The 24924-nt window shown below is 40.8% G+C and overlaps 2 protein-coding genes across 6 annotated transcripts in view; one reads left to right on the plus strand and one right to left on the minus strand.

The window, feature by feature from the left end:
• Positions 1 to 4710: 4710 nt before the first annotated feature.
• On the minus strand, positions 4711 to 21761 carry COX15 (cytochrome c oxidase assembly factor COX15). Of its 2 annotated transcripts, XM_024734973.1 has the most exons (9): positions 21590 to 21761; positions 19973 to 20163; positions 17702 to 17824; positions 17225 to 17411; positions 15229 to 15396; positions 13103 to 13184; positions 11020 to 11174; positions 9378 to 9491; positions 4711 to 8459 (listed from the first exon to the last, which is right to left on the minus strand). In XM_024734973.1, the coding sequence occupies exons 1-9, from the start codon at positions 21677 to 21679 to the stop codon at positions 8328 to 8330; spliced, it is 1242 nt and encodes a 413-aa protein (XP_024590741.1). In that variant the 5' UTR covers positions 21680 to 21761; the 3' UTR covers positions 4711 to 8327. The 2 variants fall into 2 exon arrangements, with proteins under 2 accessions (XP_024590741.1, XP_024590742.1); XM_024734974.1 differs by lacking the exon at positions 19973 to 20163 and having other exon boundaries at positions 21590 to 21724.
• Positions 21762 to 21824: 63 nt separating this feature from the next.
• CUTC (cutC copper transporter) overlaps positions 21825 to 24924 on the plus strand; it is a 41992-nt gene continuing 38892 nt past the window's right edge. For 2 of the 4 annotated variants that reach the window (XR_003001812.1, XM_024735067.1), the window contains exon 1: positions 21856 to 22042. Coding sequence is in view for 2 of the 4 variants with exons in the window: in XM_024735067.1 (XP_024590835.1) it covers positions 21982 to 22042 (61 nt within the window). In the remaining 2 variants the exon portion in view is untranslated. Of the gene's footprint in view, positions 22043 to 24924 lie in introns of all 4 variants that reach the window. The other 2 variants (XR_003001811.1, XM_024735066.1) reach the window with 2 other exon arrangements.

A 24924-nucleotide genomic window follows, 5' to 3' on the forward strand; every position in this document is an offset into this window, starting at 1 on the left:
AATTCTATTTTTAGTTTTTTAAGGAACCTCCATACTGTTCTCCATAGTATTTACTATTGAGCTGCATGAGCTGTTTATATATTTTGGAGATTAATCCTTTGTTGATTCGTTTGCAAAAATATTTTCTCAGAAATATTTTCTCAAAAATAAATATTTTCTCCCATTCTGAGGGTTGTCTTTTCCTCTTGTTTGTAGTTTCCTTTGCTGTGCAAAAACTTTTAAGTTTCATTAGGTCCTATTTGTTTATTTTTGTTTTTATTTCCATTACTCTAGGAGGTGGATCAAAAAAGACCTTGCTGTGATTTATATCAAAGAGTGTTCTTCCTGTGCTTCCTCTAAGAGTTTTATAGTGTCTGGTCTTACATTTACGTCTGTAATCGATTTTGAGTATATTTTTGTGTATGGTTTTGGGGAGTGTTTAATTTCATTCTTTTACATGCAGCTGTCCAGTTCTCCCAGCACCACTTATTGAAGAGACTGTCTTTTCTCCGTTGTATATCCTTGCCTCCTTTGTCATAGATTAGTTGACCATAGGTGCGTGGGCTTACCTCTGGGCTTTCTATCCTGTTCCATTGATCTATATTTCTGTTTTTGTGCCAGTACCATATTGTCTTGATTACTGTAGCTTTGTAGTATAGTCTGAAGTCTGGGAGCCTGATTCCTCCAGCTCCGTTTTTTTCCCTCAAGACTGCCTTGGCTATTTGGGGTCTTCTGTGTCTCCATACAAATTTTAGGATTTTTTGTTCTAGTTCTGTAAAAAAAGGCCATTGGTAATTTAATAGGGATTGCATTGAATCTGTAGATTGCTTTGGGTAGTATAGTCATTTTCCCAATATTGATTCTACCAATCCAAGAACATGGTATATCTCTCCATCTCTTTGTATCATCTTTAATTTCTTTCATCAGTGTCTTATAGTTTTCTGCATACAGGTCTTTTGTCTCCCTGGGTAGCTTTATTCCTAGGTATTTTATTCTTTTTGTTGCAATGGTAAATGGGAGTGTTTCTTTAATTTCTCTTTCAGATTTTTCATCACTAGTGTATAGGAATGCAAAAGATTTCTGTGCACTAATTTTGTATCCTGCAACTTTACCAAATTCATTGATTAGCTCTAGTAGTTTTCTGGTGGCATCTTTAGGATTCTCTATGTATAGTATCATGTCATCTGCAAAGAGTGACAGTTTTACTTCTTCTTTTCCAATTTGTATTCCTTTTATTTCTTTTTCTTCTCTGATTGCCATGGCTAGGACTTCCAAAACTATGTTGAATACTAGTGGTGAGAGTGGACATCCTTGTCTTTTTCCTGATCTTAGAGGAAATGCTTTCAGGTTTTTACCATTCAGAATGATGTTTGCTGTGGGTTTGTCATATATGGCCTTTATTATGTTGAGGTAGGTTCCCTATATGCCTACTTTCTGGAGAGTGTTTATCATAAATGGGTGTTGATTTTATTTTATTTTTTTTTTGCAGTACACGGGTCTCTCACTGTTGTGGCCTCTCCCATTGCAGAGCACAGGCTCTGGACGTGCAGGCTCAGCGGCCATCGCTCACAGGCCCAGCCGCTCCGTGCCATGTGGGATCTTCCCAGACCGGGGTACAAACCCATGTCCCCTGCATCGGCAGGCAGACTCTCAACCACTGTGTCACCAGGGAAGCCTCATGGATGTTGAATTTTGCCAAAAGCTTTTTCTGCATCTATTGAGATGATCATATGGTTTTTATTCTTCAATTTGTTAATATGGTATATCACATAGATTGATTTGCGTATATTGAAGAATCCTTGCATCTCTGGGTTAAATCCCACTTGGTCATGGTGTATGATCCTTTTAATGTGTTGTAGGATTCTGTTTGCTAGTATTTTGTTGAGGATTTTTGCATCTATATTCATCAGTGATATTGGTCTGTAATTTTCTTTTTGTGGAGTATCTTTGTCTGGTTTTGGTATCGGGGTAATGGTGGCCTCATAGAATGAGTTTGGGAGTGTTCCTTCCTCCGAAATTTTTTGGAGGAGTTTGAGAAGGATGGGTGTTAGCTCTTCTCTAAATGTTTGATAGAATTCACCTGTGAAGCCATCTGGTCCTGGACTTTTGTTTGTTGGAATATTTTTAATCACAGTTTCAGTTTCATTGCCTGTGATTGGTCTATTCATATTTTTTATTTCTTCCTGGTTCAGTCTTGGAAGGTTATACCTTTCTAAGAATTTGTCCATTTCTTCCAGATTGTCCATTTTATTGGCATACGGTTGCTTATAGTAGTCTCTTAGAATGCTTTGTATTTCTGCGGTGTCTGTTGTAACTTCTATTTCATTTCTAATTTTATTGATTTGAGTCCTCTCCTTGTTTTTCTTGATGAGTCTGGCTAATGGTTTATCAATTTTGTTTATCTTCTCAAAGAACCAGCTTTTAGTTTTATTGATCTTTGCTATTGTTTTCTTAGTTTCTATTTCATTTATTTCTGCTCTGATCTTTATGATTTCTTTCCTTCTACTAACTTGGGGTTTTGTTCTTCTTTCTCTAGTTCTTTTAGGTATAAGGTTAGATTGTTTATTTGACATGTTTGTTGTTTCTTGAAGTAGGATTGTATTGCTATACACTTCCCTCTTAGAACTGCTTTTGCTGTATCCCATAGGTTTTGGATCATCGTGTTTTCATTGTCATTTGTTTCTACATATTTTTTGATTTTCTCTTTGATTTCTTCAGTGATCTCTTGGTTATTTAGTAACGTATTGTTTGGCCTCCATGTGTTTGTGTTTTTTACATTTTTTTCCCTGTAATTGATTTCTAATCTCATAGCATTTAGTCACAAAAGATGCTGGATATGATTTCGATTTTCTTAAATTTACTGAGGCTTGATTTGTGACCCAAGATGTGATCAATCCTGGAGAATGTTCTGTGTGCACTTGAGAAGAAAGTGTAATCTGCTGTTTTTGGATGGAATGTCCTATAAATATCAATTCAATCTATCTGGTCTATTGTATCATTTAAAGCTTGTGTTTCCTTATTAATTTTCTGTCTGGATGATCTGTCCATTGCTGTAATTGAGGTGTTAAAGTCTCCCACTATAATTGTGTTACTGTCAATTTCCTCTTTTATAGCTGTTAGCAGTTGCCTTATGTATTGAGGTGCTCCTATGTTGGGTGCATATATATCTATAATTGTTATATCTTCATTACCTGGCCTCTTTGGTGGGGCTAATGGTGGACTCAGGGAGGGCTCACGCCAAGGAGCCAGTATATATGGCTTCTCAGAACTTCTGCTGCCAGTGCCCTTGTCCTCACGGTGAGACACAGCCACCTCCCACCTCTGCAGGAGACTCTCCGACTCTAGCAGGTAGGTCTGGTTTAGTCTCCTACGAGGTCACCCTCTTTCCCCCAGGTCCCGATGCGCACACTACTTTGTGTGTGTCCTCCAAGAGCAGAGTCTCTGTTTCCCCCAGTCCTGTCGAGGTCCTTTAATCAAATCCCACTAGCCTTCAAAGTCTGATTCTCTAGGAATTCCTCCTCCTGTTGCCGGACCCCCAGGTTGGGAAGCCTGACGTGGGGCTCAGAACCTTCACTCCAGTGGGTGGACTTTTGTGGTATAAGTGTTCTCCAGTCTGTGAATTACCCATCCAGCAGTTATGGGGTGCCCCTCCTACCGTCTCATTGTGGCTTGTCCTTTATCTTTGGATGTGGGGTATCTTTTTTGGTGAGTTCCCGTGTCTTCCTTTCGATGCTTGTTCAGCAGTTAGTTTTGATTCTGGTGCTCTTGCAAGAGGGAGTGACAGCAGGTCTTTCTACTCTTCCATCTTGAACCAATCTCCAGAAAATGAGATTTTTAAACCTGAGACTTAAGAGATTTCTGGTTAACCCCCATGATTTTACGGATGATGAAATTGACACCCAGAACAGTAGTAATACAGTGAAATGATCATTGACAGAATCTTCTTGCAAGACTGTGTGTTTCAACACAATATATATAATACAGCTGACTGCAACTAACCATGTGCAATCTTTATAACTGCTTCTGATACTAATTTGTGATTGCTCAGATTTAGGAATAAAATATGAAACAAATGCTTTGTTAAAAATAGTATCAGGTTTTCACTACATCCATTCTAGCTTCATTTCTTTCAATAATTTAAAATTTTAGACATCTCTTTTTTAAACAGTTTGCTTAATTTTGTACAATTTTCTTAACCACAGCATCCAAGCAATTCATGTTATGGTTACAATCTAAATTATTTAAGATATAAATGTTTATTAGAGCTACCTCATTAAGGAACTTGGTTGTAATTATTGGGCAGTTCCTAGACTCCCTTACAGAAACAGAGTGCTGTTTCTTCTTGCTGTTTTTAGACTTCTTTTCAAAGGAATTCAGAACTAGCATCTAATTTCCCTTTTTGCTGTGGTATGTGATGAAACTTCAGTTGGAATTAAGAATTAAGGTAGAAGTAGCAGCAAATGTTTCAAATTCTCCCAAACTAGTCTCAGGTTATGCTAATTTCATAGTCCTGCCGCTAGGGCCATGTGCTCTGACAAACTTGTGAGGATTTGTTGGTATTATAAAATATATTTGTTAAAAAATGAGGACTCTTTTTTTTTAATATCCGAATACACTTCCCTTATATTATTACACATTTCCTTTTCCCCCTAATATTTCATTATTTCTCAGTACCATTATTAGAGGGACAGAGGAGGAATACATCCATTGACCATTTGGTTTCTCTGGAAGTCTGAGCAATAATACCGTTTTATTTGTAAAATTGAATCATTACCCATACTTTTAAAGGGCTTTCTACTTTTAAAATGTATTCAATCGTTGCTTGCCATTTTTATAAAGACCAAAATGGAAAAAAATTTCAGAATCACAGGATGATTATAGCCACGTATGCATCACTTCAGGCAAGCTGAGCCTCTCCTTTTTAAATAGTGCAGCCACTCATATGCCCTGTGGCATCCTACCACTCCTCTCCACTCTCCACTTCTCCAGTGTAAAGTAGCCCTGATATTTTCCTAAGCAGCCCCTCCTACAGAGCACCTGCCAGAGTTTAGCCTCTAAAAACTGCTGATGGTGAAGGCTCTGGCCCTAACTAGCTTCATAAAAATCTTTCTCTGCTAGCAAGGATCCCAAACACTTTGATTTCTGGAATTTGTCATTATGCTGTGTTTGAAATTCTTATCCTACAATTCCCCTTTAGTTGCAGTCCTGAAGTATATGCCTTGCCTTGTCTCTTCCATGATTTCTGCCTTGAGCATTGGATCCTGCAGTGTTGAAAGACATCTTTTTATTATGATCCACAACTAAAAACTTTTTGCTTTAAAAAACCAAAGGCTGCCTGCATGGCATCACTTTTGGGGGTTGCTAAGCTTGTATGTTTTTCTGACACTTCACATTAAATAATAGTTTTACTGAACAGTTCTTGAAATTCTGATAAATACTGTTAAATCAGTGTTGAACAAAATGTGCAATGCATATTAGAGAGGGGATGCATTCTTATGCAGGGACATGGGTATATATGTGAAATATGCCAGTATACAACCCACCATTCATGCCAGGACTGGAAGGATTGCTGAAGATAAACTGGCTATCCTACTATTATGATCATCAGTGTTGGTCTTTGCAGCCAGCATCACTTTAGGCAGTGGCTAATTATTACCCCTGCCAAAATGGACAGCATTTGTCAGTCTAAGTTAAAGACAAAGCTATTCTGGGTTGATTAAGAAAGCCAGGTGTATTAATCTCCTTTGATATTTTAAAAACAACTGACAGAATTGTTGAGAGACTTTTGAAAATATTAAGGGAAATCCATTTCATCTTCTAGGTATGATGACTTATTTTGAAAGCAGTGTCTGGGACATCAGTTTGTAATCATCCATTTTCCATTCATTTGTGCAATATTTGGTATGTGTCTGGTGCTGGGAATAATGCAAACAAAAATCATTCCGATAATATCCATTCACCAGGAGCTCATAGATGGGCATAATACTTGTATCACTCAATGCAACCAGATCTGTTTTTCCAAACTTACTCATCTTTAATAAAAGAAACAATGAAGTAAAACATCTGCAACTTAAACTTATTGAATTCATTCAGTGCTCCTTTTTTGGAGGGAACAGTAGCAGCATTAGCATGTGGTTCTTTGAGTTGGATCAGGCTGTCCTCTGCAGACTCCGTTATTAACTAAGAACAACCTTAATTTGGGGATCAGGAGATGATGCTATGGCAACCTGCCCCAGTGACTGCAGCTCCCCTTCTTTAGAGAATTCTATCTAGAAGAGGTGATACCCCATTAGCACACTAACGGGATCAACAAAGCAGATTAAATGAGATGATAGGGTGGGGTGGAAATTTGGAGGGGATGGGAATAAACTGGTCAAAACTTTCTAAGGTAACTAGGCTACTAAGGCCTAGGGCAGTGGTTCACAAACTTTGCACATCAGAATCACCTGGGGAATTCGCTTATTACTGCTTTCAGAGATTGTGATTTAATTGGTCTTGGCTGAGGCTGGGGATAGGATTCTGAAAGATTCTAACATGAGAGAAGTTGGGAACCAGCTCCAGGGGGCAGGACTTTTTAAGAATCAAACTGTCTAATTGTATTTTGCTAAGAACCATTTGAGGATGATACACTGTTAGTCACACTGAAACCCAGAGAATATTGGAGTTGAAAGGGAACTGAGATCATTAGTCCAGCGATTGTACAGGGGCAAATCTTAGGTCATTTATGGCTCCCAGATCTGTTTAGCCTGCATAATGTTCTAAAAGACTTGAGAGCATTCACATAAAAATCTGGATGTTTAGTTTCTTTGAAAAATCAGATCTGACAACTCTGGACCTGCAGAGCAGCAAGAGGCCAGCACTCAGCAGCACTGTAGTCCCTTATTCAGGTACGTGCTCTCCAGTTTGCCACTCAGCACCAGCCTGACCCTCGTGGGCATTTGATTTGGTCCAGTTGACTCTTGCCTTCTACAAAACTAAAAACTAACTTTTTGCAACTTTCACCCACTGCTCCCAGCTCTGCATCACAAAGGAAGCTCATTCCTTCTTCTGCATGAAGGGGCTTCAACTTCTCAAGGGCAGGATTCTTGTTTTCTCTCTGAACGTTCTCCTCCAGCTGAATACCCCTAGTTCCTTCAAGTATTCCCTGTGTGACACACGTTCTGGACTCCTCACCATCCTGGTCCCTTTGTCTGGATATATATCCTCCTTAAAAAATGTGGTACCCAGAGTGAAATGCAGCATTTGCATTGAGGTCTTCTGACCGTGGCTGTGACACTTCTATTGATAAAATCTGAAACACCACTAATTTTTACCAGTGTCATCCCATGGCTGGTTCATGTCGAGCCTGTGTCCAACTGAAGTCCCTCCCCTAAGTTTTTTTTATATAAAATAAGCCAGTTTTCTCTACCCCAAATTTATACAAGCTATTTATAATTTAAATGAAGATGCTACATTTATGACCTGTTTAATTTCATCTTCAGGGTGCCACTCTGGAACTGTTTTGAGTTGTAACGGTCTTCTATTACATCAGCAATGTTGGGTTGCTCCACTCTCAAATCTTTCTGATGCCTTCATTCAAATTGCTGATTTAAAAAATAAAGTTGAATAAGAGCCCTGTGAAATATCAATAGAGGCCAAAATCACACATTCATTAATCAACAGTTTGTTTAAATACCTGAATAGATGTCCATGTACTATACCATCAAGGCCATATTTTTCTTATCCATGAGGCTGTTGAGAAACCCTTTCAGGAACTGATTTATACTGTATTCCATTCATCTCACCTAGTAATGTAACAGCCCTATCTCAGGAGGATCTAGGTTAGTGCTTTCCCCAGTTTTGAAAACCAGAACACTAGAAGACAGCAGCTATTTCTTGCTGAAGGCTATCTGGCTACTTTAGGGTATGCCAATCTATCCCTTTGAATCTTCACGTGATGGAAGTGAAGTTGAGACCATAAAGAATTTCTACATAGGCAGAATCCAGGACTCAGGAAGTCAAGGAGACAGAGATTATGCATGTAGAACCAACAGCTTGTCAACATTTAAGAATCCTGAGACAGAGGCTGTTAAGAAGCAAATGACAGACAATTCTTTCTCTACATTAAATCCGATTTTCAACACAAAAAGTAATGGATTTAAAAAGGAACCTTTAGCATAACCATACTTAATGACTTTCTTGATTCAGTGACTGTCCCAAAAACAGGCAAACAATTTAAATAACTTGATCGATTTGGAAACCACTTGGTATACCAAGGTCATCCTCTCAGAAAAGTTCAAGTTCTTGTGTTCTCTGATGATAATCTCTCAGAAGCACAGTTTCAGTCCTAGGAAGCTGATCCTTGAGAATTATTTTGGGACTCTTCGGAGTTCACTCATGAGCCAAAGGGCAACACTGAGAACAGCCAGGGAGCCCGACTGGTGAGTGGCAGCCAAAGGAGTTGGGACGTACATCAGCAGAGTGCTAATGCCCAAGCCCACCTGTTACAAAGGAAAGAAAGCAGTAAGCCAAGTAGGAACCACATATGCAGAGCTGAAATGACTGGCATGGATAACCAGATAACACAAATCCTCCACATTCTCCCATCAGAACATTAAAACATATATTGTTAAATTTCACAAGTAGACTTAAAACAAAGGAAATTCAAACAAATTAGATAAACCTAAAATTCCTTTTAATTATCCTTCATCTAGCCCAGTTCTCCTCCCCAAAGCTAGCCACTGTTACCAGTTTCTACACACCTATACTTTTGTATACATGTTTATAGAAAAACAGCTTGGTGCTTTTAAAAAAATATATTGTTCTGTCACTTGCTTTCTTTCACTTATTGTATGTCTTGAGAGCTTATTAAACTACAGTACAGTATTCCACAGTATGGATATACCATAGATGTTTATTTAGGCTGTTTCCAATTTTTCACTATCACAGTAATTCCACAATGAATTTCCTTGGACAGAGCAGGCATTAATAAGTCAATATGCTTGATGAAAGGATTAAACATTTAACACTTCAAAAGATATTGCCAAACGCCAACTAAAAAGAGCTATACCAACTCATGCTCTCGCTAAGAATATACAAAGGTATCTATTTTCCTATACCCATGCCAACATCTGCTTACCTTTTTTTTTCATTTTTTTCCAATCTGACAGGTACAAAATGGCACACATTGCTTTAATTTGTTCCTCTCTGATCACAGGTGAGGCTAAACAGCTTTTCATATTTATTGGCCATTCATCATTCCTCTTGTGAGAATTGTGTATTAATATCCTTTACTTATTTTCTGGTTGTTAACCTTTTAGTCTACTATAAATATTGAAAATATTTTCTCCTAGTCTGTCACCTTTCTTCCTAAATTTTGTTTTGAGGACAACTTCAGAACAAAAAGAAGTGGTTTATACCTGTGTGTAAGCCAAAGCTAGCAGAGTCACTGCTGCTATCTTGGTCCTTCGAGGAAGGGGAATTCTCCGGGAGAGGAAGTAGAGTGCTGTAATGGCAGCAACTGAAGTGACTCCCTGCAGGGAGGAAAGAGTCTCATCAAGTGCTAGAAGAAATGTCCCACCCTCCTGGTTTCTGCTCACCTTACAGGTAACTCCACCAGATCCACTGAATAACCACTAAGCACTTTCCCCTCCCAGGCAGAGGACCACCTGATTACTCCTCCTCAGCTTCTTCCACGCTCCTCTTCTGTTTGCCACTTCAATGCCAACCAGGCATGGCTCCACCTAAAGTTTCTGCACGTACCACTTTATACACACTCAGCAATCTTATCCACCTTCCAATGTGGGTGTCCCCCAGGTGTGGCCCTCAGTTTTTAAATTATTCTTTTCATCCTTATCCCTAATTTTATCTCTACTCCAATCCTGTATTTTTAAAACAGGGCTAACACCAGCACATGAGGGTTATTGTTTCCCTGGGCTGTGACTAGAGGAGGTGGTGGTGCTGCCAGCTAGGGCTGAAAATGATCTGAAGTCTCCTTTTCATTTCCACCTCTTCAGAAAGAGAGTCTGCAGCTGGCAGGAGGGTTTCCATCCCCCTTCCATGATGTCAAGCAGAATGTTTTTCTATCATTTTCTATACCAATTTCATTTCTTTTCCCTTTCAGAGCTGTCCACGATGACAATTTCAACCAGACCTGACTTATTCCAAAATGCTGTGTGGCAGTGGGGACTGAGCCCACACAAGGTAACCTGCCCAAGCCCCAGCATTCCATCTGGATATGAGGCCCCTGGGCCTCTCTCTGGGTGCACTACTATCATCTCACACTCAACGTACCTCAGTCTGATGACATCCTCTGTCTCTAGCTCAACACTCATTCCAGTAGTCCCATTTCTGCTGGTGTGTTTTAAACATGCCACAGGAGAAACTCTGGGATCTCCTTTGATCCTTCCTTACCTTTATTCCTGCAGCCAGTCTTCTATTCCCTACAACCTCTCTCAGATTCACCAAGCTTCTCAAGTCCCAGTCCCACCATTAAGCCCTGAACCCCATCACTCTCACAGCATTACTACAATAGCACTAAGGCTTCTCCCGGGTCTCCTTGCTGCTGATCTTTCCCTGCTCCAATTTATCGTGCCCAGGCCACCAAGCTGATCTTATAGCAGGCCCTTAATAAATATTAGCTTAAATAAAATGAGTATTTATGATGCTTTTAGCTCCTTGGGGTCTTGGTTCAGCCCTGACAGCTGTGTGTTCAGCGGCCACTGTCTTTGTACTCTCTTCTCTACTCAGCCTCATTTTTGCTAAAATGACTCTCCTATGCATGTGCAGGAGTGAGGGGAGTTATCATCTGCCAGATGATAAAAGGCATATTTGAACTTTTAGAAGGTGGCAGTATCCTGAAAGTCAGAATTTGGCTAGAGGGGTGGGGGTAATTAAGACAAAAACGTCACATCAGAAAACTGGTACTAAATCTCTTCTAAAAAGAAAAGGAAATCTAATTCCCACTCTGCCATCTCAGCGTTGCCATCAGTGCTTCAGACACCGCAGAGCCTGTAAGAGGCTCCCTGTCCTTAGTAGCCAGTAACCACCAGCCAGTCTTACCAGAATCCGGTGATCAAACTGCACCGTGGTGGGATTCTCGAAAACATTCCTCAGGAGAGGGGAGAAGGTAAAGAGATCCTCTGGGATCCAAGATTCTCCCATCTTGGGGAAGGAGTTGTAAACAAGCCCAGCATCCAGCCCTGCCACAAAAGCCCCTGTATTCCAAGGTAAAAAGTATTTATTAAAATGAAAGAAAGAAGAGATCAAAGATCAAATACTAGTTCTGACATAGAAAATGTTTATTATCCCAGAGTTAGACAAAAGGAATAGTCAGAGAATAGAAAGATCAATAGCACAGGTTCTCAAACGGAATATATATCACAATCACCATGGAAACTTAAAAAAAACCCAAAAAACCCCTGCATCCTTACCTATTCCCACACCAAGATTCTGGGATGCCTCCCCTAGAGGGGTGAACTAGAAGCTCTAGAGGAGGCATATTAGTTTAGAAAAGTTCCCTTAGTGATCGTGATGTCCTGCTTACCTCCCCAACTGAGAACTACTCATCTATTCTGGAACTAGTTAATTTACTCCTTCACTTCCTCAAGTCTCCACTCAAATGTCACCTTATCAAAGAGATCTCCCCAGTTATCCTATACTGCATAAGATAGCCCTCCCCCACCCCACCTCTATCCCCTTATCTTGCTTTATTTTTCTTCGAAGCACCAAACATTATCTGACATGTTATGTTTTGTTGTTTATTATCTGTCTTCCTCAAGTGCTCAAAAAAATCTTACAAACTAAATCCTGGGTAAACACACAAAGGAGGTATCCATGAATTTAATGGATAACTGATCCATTAGTTATGATCAAAGATTCAGGTATGTTAAGTCACATTCCTTATTTTTATAAATGGCATGTATAAAGTCAAAATTCATGTTCTTCCACCAAAAAAAGGGGAGGAGGTTTGGGTGGATCACTGGTTTGATGGTTTTATTTAGAGCTGTGCTGTCCAATCAAACTTTCTAAGATGATGGAAATGTTCTATATCTGTCGTCCATCCAGTACAGTGGCTGCTAGCCACCCACGTGGCTACTGAGCACTTGAAATGTGGCTAATGTGAATGAGAAACTAAACTTTAAATTTTATTTACTTTGAAGTAACTTAAGTTTAAATAGTCACATGAGGCTACTGATAATTGTATAGGGCAGTTCCAGAGTAAGAGAGGTAGAGGTGTGATTTGAAGAATGATAAAGATCTGTTAGTCTCTTTGCCCCAGTAAACTCCCCATCTAAGGCCATCTTTGAGGACAGGCTTTTGTCAGACCCATCTTGGTGTAGTGTAATAGTAACAATAATGTCGGGACTTCCCTGGTGGCGCAGTGGTTAAGAATCCACCTGCCAATGCAGGGGACACGGGTTCAATCCCTGCTCCAGGAAGGTCCCACATGCTGCGGAGCAACTAAGCCCATGAGCCACAACTACTGAAGCCCACGCGCCCTACAGTTGCGCACCGCAACTACTGAAGTCTGCGCACTCTAGGGCCCACGTGCTGCAACTACCGAAGCCTGCATACCTAGAGCCTATGCTCTGCAACAAGAGAAGCCACTGCAATAAGAAGCCCGCGCATCGCAATGAAGAGTAGCCCCTGCTCGCTGCAACTAGAGAAAGCCCACGCACAGCAACAGAGACCCAACGCAGCCAAAAATAATAATAATAATAACAATAATGTATATATAATAACAACAGCTAACACTTACATAGCCTTTGCTACATGTGAGGTGCTAAGCACTTCACATATATTACTCAAACTATTATCATCTTCCCCATTTTATAGATGAGGTCATGAAGCCCAGAGAGGTTACATAGCTTGTCCAAGGTCATGTAGTTCACAAGTGGTAAAGCCAGGATTTGAACCTAGACAGTCTGGACCCAGATAGATACTCAATATTTTTGTTCAACCAACTGGAAAGCAGGATTTGGGGAAGGGAGGAAGGAATAAAAAACAAGAGGATGAAGATGGTGGTATATGACAGAGGCAGGTATGAAAAGGAAATATAAAGATACAGGAGGAAAGCATTAGGCAAGAAATCCCACCTGAATGTGGAATGAAGCTAGGCCATCTTTGATAAGAAGAGTCCTACCTGAGAGAGCCGTAAGGAACACCAGGCCTGCAGTTCCATGAGCAAATCGTCTCAACCTCAGGAGTTGACGCGTTTCAGGCAACTAAAGAAAAGAAAATCGCATAGATAAACTGAATGCAGGAACTATGAAAGGCAGCAAAGATCTCCAAGGCCAAACCCCAGAGACAGTCTGAGGTCAGATCTTCTCTGACCCCTAGACTAGGTTAAGTACTCCCAGCAGATATTCTATTTTATTCTATCTAAATTTTATTAAATTTATACATTTACTATTTGTCTTCCCTGCTATCTTGTAAGTTTTGTGAAGGCAGGAACTGCCATCTGACTTGCTTATTATAGTAATCCTAGCCCAGTAGTTGGCATATAGGTATTCAATATATATCTGTTCAGTAACTGAATGATCTGCATTGTTCACGGGAAAACACTTCACCATGGTTAAAGTGATGTGACTTAAGGTACAGAACTGGATTTTCATGCTGTGTGTAATAATTCATGTTTAGCAAATATAATCAGAATCGAAACTGCATAAAATGCCTAGAGTAGAGATTCTTGCATTTAGTGTTTTGGGTAAAGCCAAAATTTGTTTTTATTTTTACTGTAGCCAACTTGTGATAATAATCAGTGAATCAACAAATATGTAGTAAGAACTTTATACACATATAACCATAAAGATACAAAGGAAAGTCAGAGTGCTGCCCTCAAATGATTTACAATCTAGTATGTGAAGAGTTAGGCATCATTACTAAGATTTTGTAGGACGGTGTATCAGCACGGTCCATTGGAATTTTCTGTGATGACGGAAATGTTCTGTTAGCTGTGCTGTCCAATATGTGGCTAATGAGGATCTAAAATGAGGCTAGAGCAACTGAAAATTTTTTAAAAAGTTAATTTTATTTAAAGTTTAAGTCGATAACAAGTTTGTTTATATAAAGTTAATTTTATTTAATTTTAATTAGAATTTAAATAGCCACATGTGGCTAGTAGCTACTGTGCTGGACAGCACAGTTCTATGTGGTTGACTAGCATCTCAAATCCTTTCTGTAATTAGTGCAGAATATAAATAAACAAAAAGAGAAAAACAATTAATAATTAAAAAGTCATTGGTAACCTTTAAGAGTACCATTTGGTAGAGAGTATTTAGGAGAGTATGGGCATGTGTATAAGTGTGGAGGTGAATGTGTGGCTGGGTATATATAGGGGTGGGTGGGGAAGCCAGATGACAAGAACTGGAAAACAAGAATGGGTTGTCAGGATGTACAGCTACGGATGTAGTCAATTCATTTTAGAAGTCTGCCTTTGAAAGTAAGAGGAACAGGAACTACTCAAGTGTGGATTATCTACTATACCAATGTTTCAGCCCCACCTGGCTTCCCTGTGGGATGACTGCCAAGTCAACATCTCCTGTCCTTATTGGGATCCAGACCACTGGCTCCAAGTACCTACTGGATGATTCTATTTAAAAGTCCTACTATCATCCTAAACTTCACTCCATGAACAGGTTATCCAGGCCAACCATGACTTTAATACCTAAAATAATACTCATTTTAAAAATACCTAGTGTCTTCCTTTAATCAGCATACAGAGAAAATACTTTTAAGCAAGATCACTACGGTTTACTATTTTGTTAGATTTGCTGAATGGCAGGGTCCCCACATAAAGAACAAACAACTCAACGTCACTCTTGCACACCACTAAAGGTCTACAAATAGCTCTCGTTCTGGTCTTCCTCACCTCTCCATCCATCATCCCTCTGGGAGTCAGAAGTAAAGTGGTTGGGGTATCTCTTGTTGTTGGTACTCTTTCCTTTTCCTAAAATTCATCTTTTCATCTTTCTTGATAGGCAATGCTGACAAAATATTTGGCACCTATACTAATTCTCCTTTGAATAAGCTGCTCCAGCCCAAAAGAATAATTGCAGTTTTTACTTTGCCGTCCCAAAGCTATCCAGAGTTCCAAAGTTCAGTGTTTCTCTAAACTTTGGTTATATCTAGCTTCTGGTAAAACTGATAGGTGTTACTAAGGGAATGCATGCATTTTGACAAATAACTTCCCATTAGTACCAGAATTTCCATTTCTCTGACCCTGTCAGCATCTGTACAGATGTGGTAAACAATACAGACTGACTTCACCTTGTGCTGAGGTAGCAGCAGCGAGAACGAGGTCCACAAGCTGGCGCAATAAAGCACAAGGGCCGATCCCAGGTGGGCGGCAAGGCGGTACTGACTGACCCGAGGGATGTCATGGGAATCTGGTTTCTCTGCTAAGCCACTTTTCACCATATACCATCCCAACAGGCCCTGCAACCAAAAAGAGAAGAGGCAAACAAAACAAGGTTGAAGCTGTTTATTCAACTTTACTCTCTGAGAAAGTGAGTACTCCCACCTAACTCCTCCTTTCCATACCCTCCCATATCCCCAATATCCCAGGAATTGAGACCTACCCAATTTCCACATACAGCACCAAAAATACTACACCACTGTTTAGAATAACATTTTATTGAAGTAGAAGCCAAATATAGAAAAGTACACAAAAGTGTGTTTGGGCAAAAGCTTACAAATACTTGGCATAATTTAACATTATGTAAACCAGTGAAATATGAAAGTAAAAAGACAGCTGATTTTACAAAAACTAGATGCTTTGGAGAAACCTGACAAAGATAACTGCTTAAAAACAATTACTGTCACGTTAGTTGGAAAAAGACAATTATAAAGGTTTGGGGGGAAGTCATAAAAATCTATAAGGCTTTTCAGGCAAATTGGTTTGAAAGTGTCGAAAGTTCTACTCCTCTTTTTAAAAAATGGTAATGAAAGTACATGTTTAAGTTGAAAAGTTTAAGGTATGTATTATTATTCTATGATTCCCTGTTTTAACTGACTTTTTCAAGTAACCAAACAACTGTCAGTTCTAGTCATATCAGATAAGGTACCCTTTCACCCTGACTCTCCCCAGCCAATAATCATGTTAAAGAGATGGGAGAATCCCACCTTTTCTAAATATATACTCCTCAGGAAGTCTTTTTGGGTATTTCTTTCCCCCTTCAAGACTACCCTAGATGTTCTAATTATCGTGATTTCATCTGCACAGGACACTGGAAGATGAGGGAGTATACAGTGTGATTTGCCAGCCCTCACTTTCCTCCTCTTGCCATCTTCAAATTTTTGCCTCCCTGGAAGTCTATCTTAAGTAGGTTTTATTTTTCTTTTTAATTCTGAAACAAACTTTCACTTTGTTTCACCAATCCTCCCTAGTTTCTATTAGATTTTTATTAATGTCTAACTCTTTATTATCTTTTTCTATCGCCTTTATTTTGTTTCTTACATCTCCCTCCTTAATTCCTTTTCATTGGTTCGTATTCTTACCACTTTGAGTTAAATCAACCAATTAGCTTCCTCCTGATCAAATTTTGGTATTTCTTTGATGCTCTGAGACTCTCCCTTAGGGCCTGTATACCTTGACCCAAATACTCACATGTGTCTTCTCTAACACTCCTTTCCTTGGCTCTCAGGCTTCCCTAACCCCTTAACTGTGGGAGTCATTCAAAGCTCTTTTCCTTAAGAAAAGAGAGAAGTTCAACTTATATAATTTTAATCACCATTTATACTTTCAGCTCTCAGCTACATCTGTATTCTAAGATTCTTTATCCCACAGAATGTTTCTCTCTTCTGGAATTTCCCTATTTGCTTCTATAGCCATTCTAGTATAGGGATCCCACTTCCCCATAGAGCAGGCAAGTTAGAAAAATGGAGGATACAAGAACCCAGGAGGAAAGCCATGATGGAAAAGAAACTCTAATTCTTGTGACATAAAAACATATTTACTGAGTGCTTACTGATTCCAGGCACTACTCTAAGCACTTTACATGCATGATCTCACTTAATATTCACAGAACCTAAGTGGTAGGTTCTATTATTGTCCCCATTTACAGGTAAGGAAAGCACAGCCTTCAGAGGTTAGACAACATGCCCTACTAAGTGAGAGCTTGGCCTTGAAACCAGGCCTGTGACACTAAAATCCATGCTCTTACCCACTCTGTTACACTGTTTGAAAGATTACTTCGTTAAAAACAATGCCAACTTGGAGGCTCCTGAGAACATCTCTGGTTTCCCAAACTTGAGTAAATCTCACCTGGAAGCAAACTAAACCACAGAGGGCAAGAACACGTCCTTTCAGGCCATGCGTGAGCCAGCCCTTTCTCCAAAAGTAGGCAGCAGGCAGGATGTATGCGAGGCCTACAAGGCGACCCCACATTCGGTGTGAGTACTCCATGTACCAGATGAACTTGAATTCTGCCAGCGTCATATCATGATTCAAGCTGGGTGAAAAGGGACGTCAAAAATAAGAAAGAGAAAAAAGTTCATCTAATTTTTATTTCCTGACAGAATGCAGGAACATTCTCAGTTTTAAAGCTTGACTGGTCTGCCCTCTTCCTCATTGGCCACCTCAGAATCACTTTGGAATTGGAGGTTTAGCGTAGGGAGCTCGCTAAACATAACTGAACCAAATATTGAAAAATCGTGGAACCTAAACATTCTGAAATGTTTAAATAAGCAAAAGATTGCGTGGGCCCACTGGGAAGTTTACCTGATTTTCTATAATACTTACATTTTAAATTCTGGAAACTGCTGATATTTTTGGAATTCTGCTTCCCATTCTTCTTGGCTTGTAGGTGGCTTCATCCCCTTTATTAAGTGCCAATCTACCATTGAGAGGCCAGACTCTGTCAACCTTAAGATAGGAAAGAAATCTGAGTGTATTAAACTTGAGTGTGTATATGTGTGTGCACCACACTGGATTATTCATAAATGGTTTACAGCAGCAAGTGGATCTGAACTTGACCCCTATAAAGGTAAACACATCGTTTCATCGTTTCTTTTTTTTTTTTTCGCTGCATTGGGTCTTCGTTGGGGTGCGTGGGTTTCTCATTGCAGTGGCTTCTCTTGTTGCAGAGCACGGGCTCTAGGCACGCGGGCACTCTTTTGACAACTTGCTCTCTTCTTACTGCTTAGAATTTTGTCAGAAGCAGCTGCTATCAGGTACAAATTTCTTTACTCCTTGTACTATTTCATTAAACTCTCCTTACTTCTTTCACTAGCATTCCTTAACAGATAAAACCAACCCTTAGACGAAAGAAATGTGTCCTAAATGCATAACCAATATTATTTTATTTTTTTAATTAATTAATTAATTAATTTTTTTGGCTGCGTTGGGTCTTCATTGCTGCACGCGGGCTTTCTCTAGTGGCAGTAAGTGGGGGCTACTCTTGGTTGCGGTGCGCGGGCTTCTCATTGTGGAGGCTTCTCTTGTTGCGGAGCACGGGCTCTAGGCGCGCGAGCTTAGTAGTTGTAGCATGCGGGCTCAGTAGTCGTGGCTTGCGGGCTCTAGAGTGCAGGCTCAGTAGTTGTGGCGCACGGGCTTAGTTGCTCCACGGCATGTGGGATCTTCCCGGACCAGGGCTCGAACCCGTGCCCCCTGCATTGGCAGGCAGATTCTTAACCACTGCGCCACCAGGGAAGCCCCAACCAATATCATTTACACAGGGAGAAGAGACTGCTACAGATATAAATCGGTTTAGGTTATTGAGTGAATTTAAAGACAATACAACTCACATTTGTTGCAGTTTCCCATAACAGCCTATATAACACATAGGTATTTTGAAATAAGGGCACAGGGAATGTGGAGAGAATTTGAGGAACACATACTTTATTAACACTATAAAGTATTTTCACCAAAAGGGGTCAGGATTCCAAAAGTTAAAAAGCTGATTTCTGGTCTGAGGCAGGAAATGTACACGACAAACCTGGAACATCTTAACCAGAAAGCAAGGAATCAAAGGTTACTAGGGTCCTGTCAAAAAGACTCTGGAGCCAGTCTGAAGAGGTTCCCACTGACTAAAGATGGGACAATTTGGGCAAATCTCAGTACAACGGATTGAAACATATCAAATATATTTAAAACTAGGAGCTCCTAATACTTAAAAACTCACTTTATTGGTCACCTTTGGAGAGTGCTTGGGAACCAATTTCTTATTTTGAAAATTGGTAAATAAAAGGAAAGGAATCAAGTGTTTATCTTGCCTTTCCTAACACATTGTACCTTAGGATAACCAAACTGCTGATGAGAGAAAGTTTCTCTTTATAGTTGAGCTAATAAAATACCTATTACAATTTTGCAACTCTAGTGTAATAATGTATTTAGGCAATGATCATCAATGGCTATTGACATCTCTAATAGACACCAGATATTTATGAATGTTCTAATAACCTATGAAGTATTTTGCCCCCTGACCCCAACCTGAATCTGATCAAGCAACAAGTGGTTTACAGGAAATACAGGGGACAATGGAACATGTTAAACAACATAAGTATGCAATCAGCAAAATCTAGACTGTGAGAAAATCCAAAAGGACAAATGACTTGGGTTTCTTCAACAACAAAAAAACTGCAAAGGGGGTGGGAGAGGTGGAGGGAGTAGAATCCAAATCTATAAAATCTCTTTATAGATTTAAAGAGACCTAACAGGCATGCATAGGAACCAACTGAGAGGTATGGAACTTATCTGCACTTAATTCAAACAAACTGTACAAAAATTTTTGTGACAAATTTGAACTCTGATTGTAGGGGGAAATATACACAAACAATGCACAGCTAACAGGTAAGACCTGAACCAGTCTTTATGAAGGGCTTCTACTAGTAAAACCCTAAACTGTTCTAGGGCTGGGCAAGCCATCAGACCTGTTCCCTCTGTAGGCCTCAGTTTCTGCATACGTAAAATGAGGGAGCTAGATGAAATGATTTCTAAGGTCCCTTCCCCCTCCGTCATCCTGCACTTTAATGATGACTCAAATAGCTGACTCACTATGAACAAACTACTCACCTAGTTACTCCACCAAGAATAACTGCTCCAGCCACTGTTCCACTGCAGACCAGGAGCCATCGGCCCACCACCCGCTCAGCAGCTTTTGAAGGTTGGGACACTGTACCCCTTCCAGGTTGCAAAGCTACTTCAGAGATGGTACTGTATTGCCCTGGCCTCAAGGGGCGCCTGATCCCACAGCTGCAACCACACTAAGGATCAAGACAGACAAATTACAACTGGAGAAAGAGGGAAAGGCTTCACTCCACTGCTACTCACACTCAGTCTCTGTCTGGTGTGGAGTACCCTGAATGGCCCCATTTCCACTGCTACTGCCCTGCTAAATCATCATCTCTTATCTGGACTACATCCACTCCCAACTGCCTCCAATCCATCCCCACACCACCTGAACCTTCTGGTCTCTGCATAGTTCCCCCAGACTTAACTCTACACCTAAATATGGATTATTTTATTTCTCCTATGGGTCTTTTTTTTTTTTTTTTTTTTGCTTTACGCGGGCCTCTCACTGTTGTGGCCTCTCCCGTTGCGGAGCACAGGCTCCGGACGCACAGGCTCAGTGGCCACGGCTCACGGTCCCAGCCGCTCCACGGCATGTGGGACCAGGGCACGAACCCGTCTCTCCTGCATCGGCAGGCGGACTCCCAACCATTGAGCCACCAAGGAAGCCCTCTCCTATGGGTCTTTAAATATGATTTTTCTCTGACCGGGGCAATACTGGTCCCCTGACTGATAATACCTACTGCAGATCTCAGATGTCACCTCCTCTAAGAAGTATTCCCAGACTCCCCCACATCTGCAACAGGTCACTCTCCCAGCACACTATACCTCTCCATCACACACTGTATTGTACCATTCAGTACACAGAGGTTTGTCTCCACCTCCCACTAAGCTATGAGCTGTGGGACAGCAATGTCTAGTCAGTCTGGCTCTTTCCCTCTTGCACACTTCGTTTCAAAGACAGTCCCCTTACATAACAAGACCTTAATAAAGATTTGACAAATCAGTTACAAATGAATGAACTGTGACTTCCTCTAAGGCAGGAAACTTTTGGTATTTTATCTTTTCCTTCCCAGTTCCTAACGCATATTAATCACGCAATAATTATTAGTTCAGCGAATAAACGCGCTCTCCTGACTCTATCCCTAAAAGTCCAAACACCCATGTTTTCCCTATCCCGCTTCTAATTAACTAAGTAACTTTAGACAAGTTAAGCCTCAATTTACTTTTCTCTGTAGAATGGGGTTATAGTCCCTAACCTGACTATCCGGGAGCTTTGAGCAAAAATCAAATATATGGGTAAAAATCACTGTGCTTTTACTATGTGCTAAGCCTCTATGTATATTAAATTATTTAATGCAACAACGCTTATGAAGTAGGTGCTGTTATCCCCATTTTGCAGATGAATAAATTGAGGCACAGAAAGGTTACCCAACTTGGCTAATAGCCCACGGCTACTAAGTGGTAAGTCCAGATCCGAACTCAGGGGCCCTAGACATAAGTAAATGCGTCGTGAACTCCAAGGAGCTACGGAAACGTGACGTGTGAGAATTATTCTCTCTGTCCTGGCCCTTTCACCCCATGCCAGCTTCCGCGACTCAGTCCGCTGCTGTGTGGTACCTGTGTTCTAGGCGCCGCCCCAGGAATCAAGACCCGGAGACACGGGCTCCCCATCACTGCCTTCCAGGGCGGAAAGAGTAATCGCTGCATACTATGAACAGTGCACAACTGCCACCTACACACTCCTGCACTCCCTGGTCTCCTTTCTCCGCCACCGACTCGAGAAGCACTACCGGGTCACGCAGCACGAGCCCCTCCTTTTCAGAAGGCCGGGGCAAGCAGTGACTGCGCCTGCGCTAGCTCCCGGGCTTTCGCGGGGGCTGCTGGGGCGTGGAAATCGGGGACGCGCTGGGGTGTGCGCAGCCGTGAGGACGCGCCTGTCTGCTTGCGCGCGCTGGAACCCGGACTCTTGAGTGGAAACCGAAGACGCACGTGGGAGGAACGCGTGGAGCATGAAGAGGCAGGGAGCCTCGTCCGGGCGGAAGCGAGCGCGGATACCGTCCGGGAAGGCGGGTGCGGAAGGGGGCGGGGAGGGGGCGGTCGGCCGACTTCGCTCCCTGGTGAGGGCTGGGCCCGGCGGTGGTTCTGGCCAGTGGATTAATCGCGATTTCCCTGGAAGTACTTTCCCCTCTCCTCTCAGCACCACCCCCCCTTCGCCCCCGTTTGGTATATTCTGTCATTCCGGCTTTAAACGTGTGGAAACCCGGGGGCTGGTGGCGATAGTGGCCCGGCTCTGGAGCCAGATATGTAGGTTCGAATCCCCGCGCCACCACATCTCGTCGTGCGACCGTATTCAAGTTGGTTAACTTCTCCCGCCTCGCTTTTCCCTTCTCCACTGAGGATACCTGTACGCCCTCACGGCACAGCTGTGATGGTTCAGTGTCTAGCGCTGAGCTCAGTGCCAAACCTGTGGGGACCGCTTAATAACCTGTAGCTTCTACGGCGGTGTCGAGGATTGTCCCTAAAGCCACACCCCTCCCAAGTGGCAGAGCTTAGCTGCCCCAAGCCCGGAGTTCTTCCTAACGGGCCAGGGTGCGCTGGCATGGCAGGTGTTAGGGAATTTGGCAGGTCCGTCCTCCGTAAACTCTTGGTTCCTCCAAACTAGCAGTTCTCAAACTTTTTAGTCTCAAGACCCCTTGGCCCTCTTAAAATTATTCAGACCCTCAAAGACCTTTTATTTATATAGGTTAAATCTATCGATATTGTCCACGTTAGAAATTAAAACAGGAAATTTTAAAAATTTATTTTTATTTTATCAAACAGGAATTTAAAAAATATGTATTAACTAGAAAAAAGCATAATAAACCCATTACTTGTTAACATTTTTTATGAAAAAAAATCACCATTTTCCTGAGCAAACAAAAAATAGTGAGAATAGTGCCAATGTTTTTGTATTTTTGCAGATCTCTTTAACATCTGGCTAAATGGAATTCTCATACCTGCTTCTGCATTCAATCTGACAGGTCAAGTAGCCTCCCCAAAATTCCACTCCACTTGTGAGAGAATGAGAGTGAAAAAGGCAAAGTCTCAGTATTACTATGAAAATAATTTTCACTGTACGGACTCTGAAAGTGTGTTAGAGTGCCCTAGTTCAGAGTTAACTGGACTACCCCACTTGGAGAACTGCTGCTCCAAACAAATGTTCTCTTCTTTGATCCCTACAAATAACTTCCTTTTTTAGGACAATTGCCTTACTCTTTTTTTTTAATTTTTATTTTATATTGGAGTAGAGTAGATTAACAATGTTGTGTTAGTTTCAGGTGTACAGCAGAGTCATTCAGCTATACATTTTCATGTATCTATTCTTTTCAAGTTCTTTTCCCATTTATGTTATTACAGAGTATTGAGCAGAGTTCCCTGTGCGATACAGTAGGTCCTGTTGGTTATCTATTTTAAATATAGCAGTGTGTACATGTCAATCCCAAACTTCCAGTCTGTCCCTCCCCCCCCATCCTTCTCCCCTGGTAACTGTAAGTTTGTTCTGTAAGTGTGCATCCCCACCCTCTCCTGGCCAAGGTTGAGCCACGAGATTTCGGGATCTTAGTTTCCCTACCAGGTATTGAACCCGGGCCCTGGCAGTGAAAACGCCGAGTCCTAACCACTGGACTGCCAGGGAATTCCCACCAAGGTGTTTTCTTGTGTGAGGCAAATGGTACCCCTGCAGCACTGTTCAGTTAGATTGCTCTGACAGCTGGTGTGAGTGGCTATCAGGAAAACCATGGAATTCATGCAGTGCTGTTGGTTAAGAGCACAGAGTGTCACTTAGCTCTTTCTGATAGTCTTCTCCTAAATAAATGAGGCAGTTACAGTTTGATGTTAGTGGATGATAGACTTTGTTTTTCAAGTTGAAAATTGATTTTAAAAAAAACTATAAAAGCAACATCGGGTAGAAAAATCAAGCAATATAGAAAAGTAAAAAGAAGAAAGTAAAAGTAACTTTAAATCTCACCACCTAGTAGTAACAATTATCGGTATGTGGTGAACATTCTTTTAGGCATTATCAAGTATGCATTCAGTAGTTTTAATTTTTTAAAAACAGTATGTGCTTAACTTACAGAAAAAATTCAAAACTCTGTTTTCATCACACTCTTTAGTGTAAATACATGAATTTATAAATATTCAGCCTTTAGTAGATCTTCGTGTGTCTATTGTGTACTGTGGTAGACAATGTACTTACTGTGGGTAATAATAAAGATTTCTCACATAAAGATTTTACTTAGGAAGTTTAGGTCAAGTAAGAGTGATCAGACACCTATCTACATAAATAATAATATGAGAAAATAATGTTTTAAAGAGATGAGTTAGTGCTTTAAAGAGGAACATATAGTTTATGAAGAGTTATATGAGTTCAGAAAAGGGAGATACAATTTCCTACTTTGGGAGAGAGAAAATATCATGGAAATGTGATTTGACATGAACCTTGGAAGATTTTAGCATTCAAAGATAGAGCTGGAAGCACTGTGGATTGAGGAGATGGCATAACGAAGAGCAGGGATGGGGATCAGGGGGAACTTGAGGCATATAGAGGAAATAATGTATAGTTAATTAATGACAACTAGTACTTTTTGTATACTTAGTGGGTACTATACACTTGAAATGAATTATCTCATTTTATCCTCACTACTCTGAGGTAGGTACTAAAACCTACTCTGTTTTATAGAAAACTTAGGCTAAGTAATTTGTCTAGAATCACACAAATCAGTTGTCTGGTCAGGATTTGAGATCCATCCCTGCTCTTAAATATACATACCTTATGAAGAAGTTTAAACATATTCTGCAGGTGTTGAGAAGCCATCGAAAGAATCTTGACCTGGAATGTGATGATGAGGTCTGCGTTTTAGGAAGATTAACTTGGCATTCAGTGTATATTTTTCTCAGTATAATTTCTTTTTTAA

This window comes from Neophocaena asiaeorientalis, unplaced genomic scaffold, assembly GCF_003031525.2.
Source record: "Neophocaena asiaeorientalis asiaeorientalis breed wild unplaced genomic scaffold, Neophocaena_asiaeorientalis_V1.1 scaffold240, whole genome shotgun sequence".
Taxonomy (NCBI): Eukaryota; Metazoa; Chordata; class Mammalia; order Artiodactyla; family Phocoenidae; genus Neophocaena; species Neophocaena asiaeorientalis.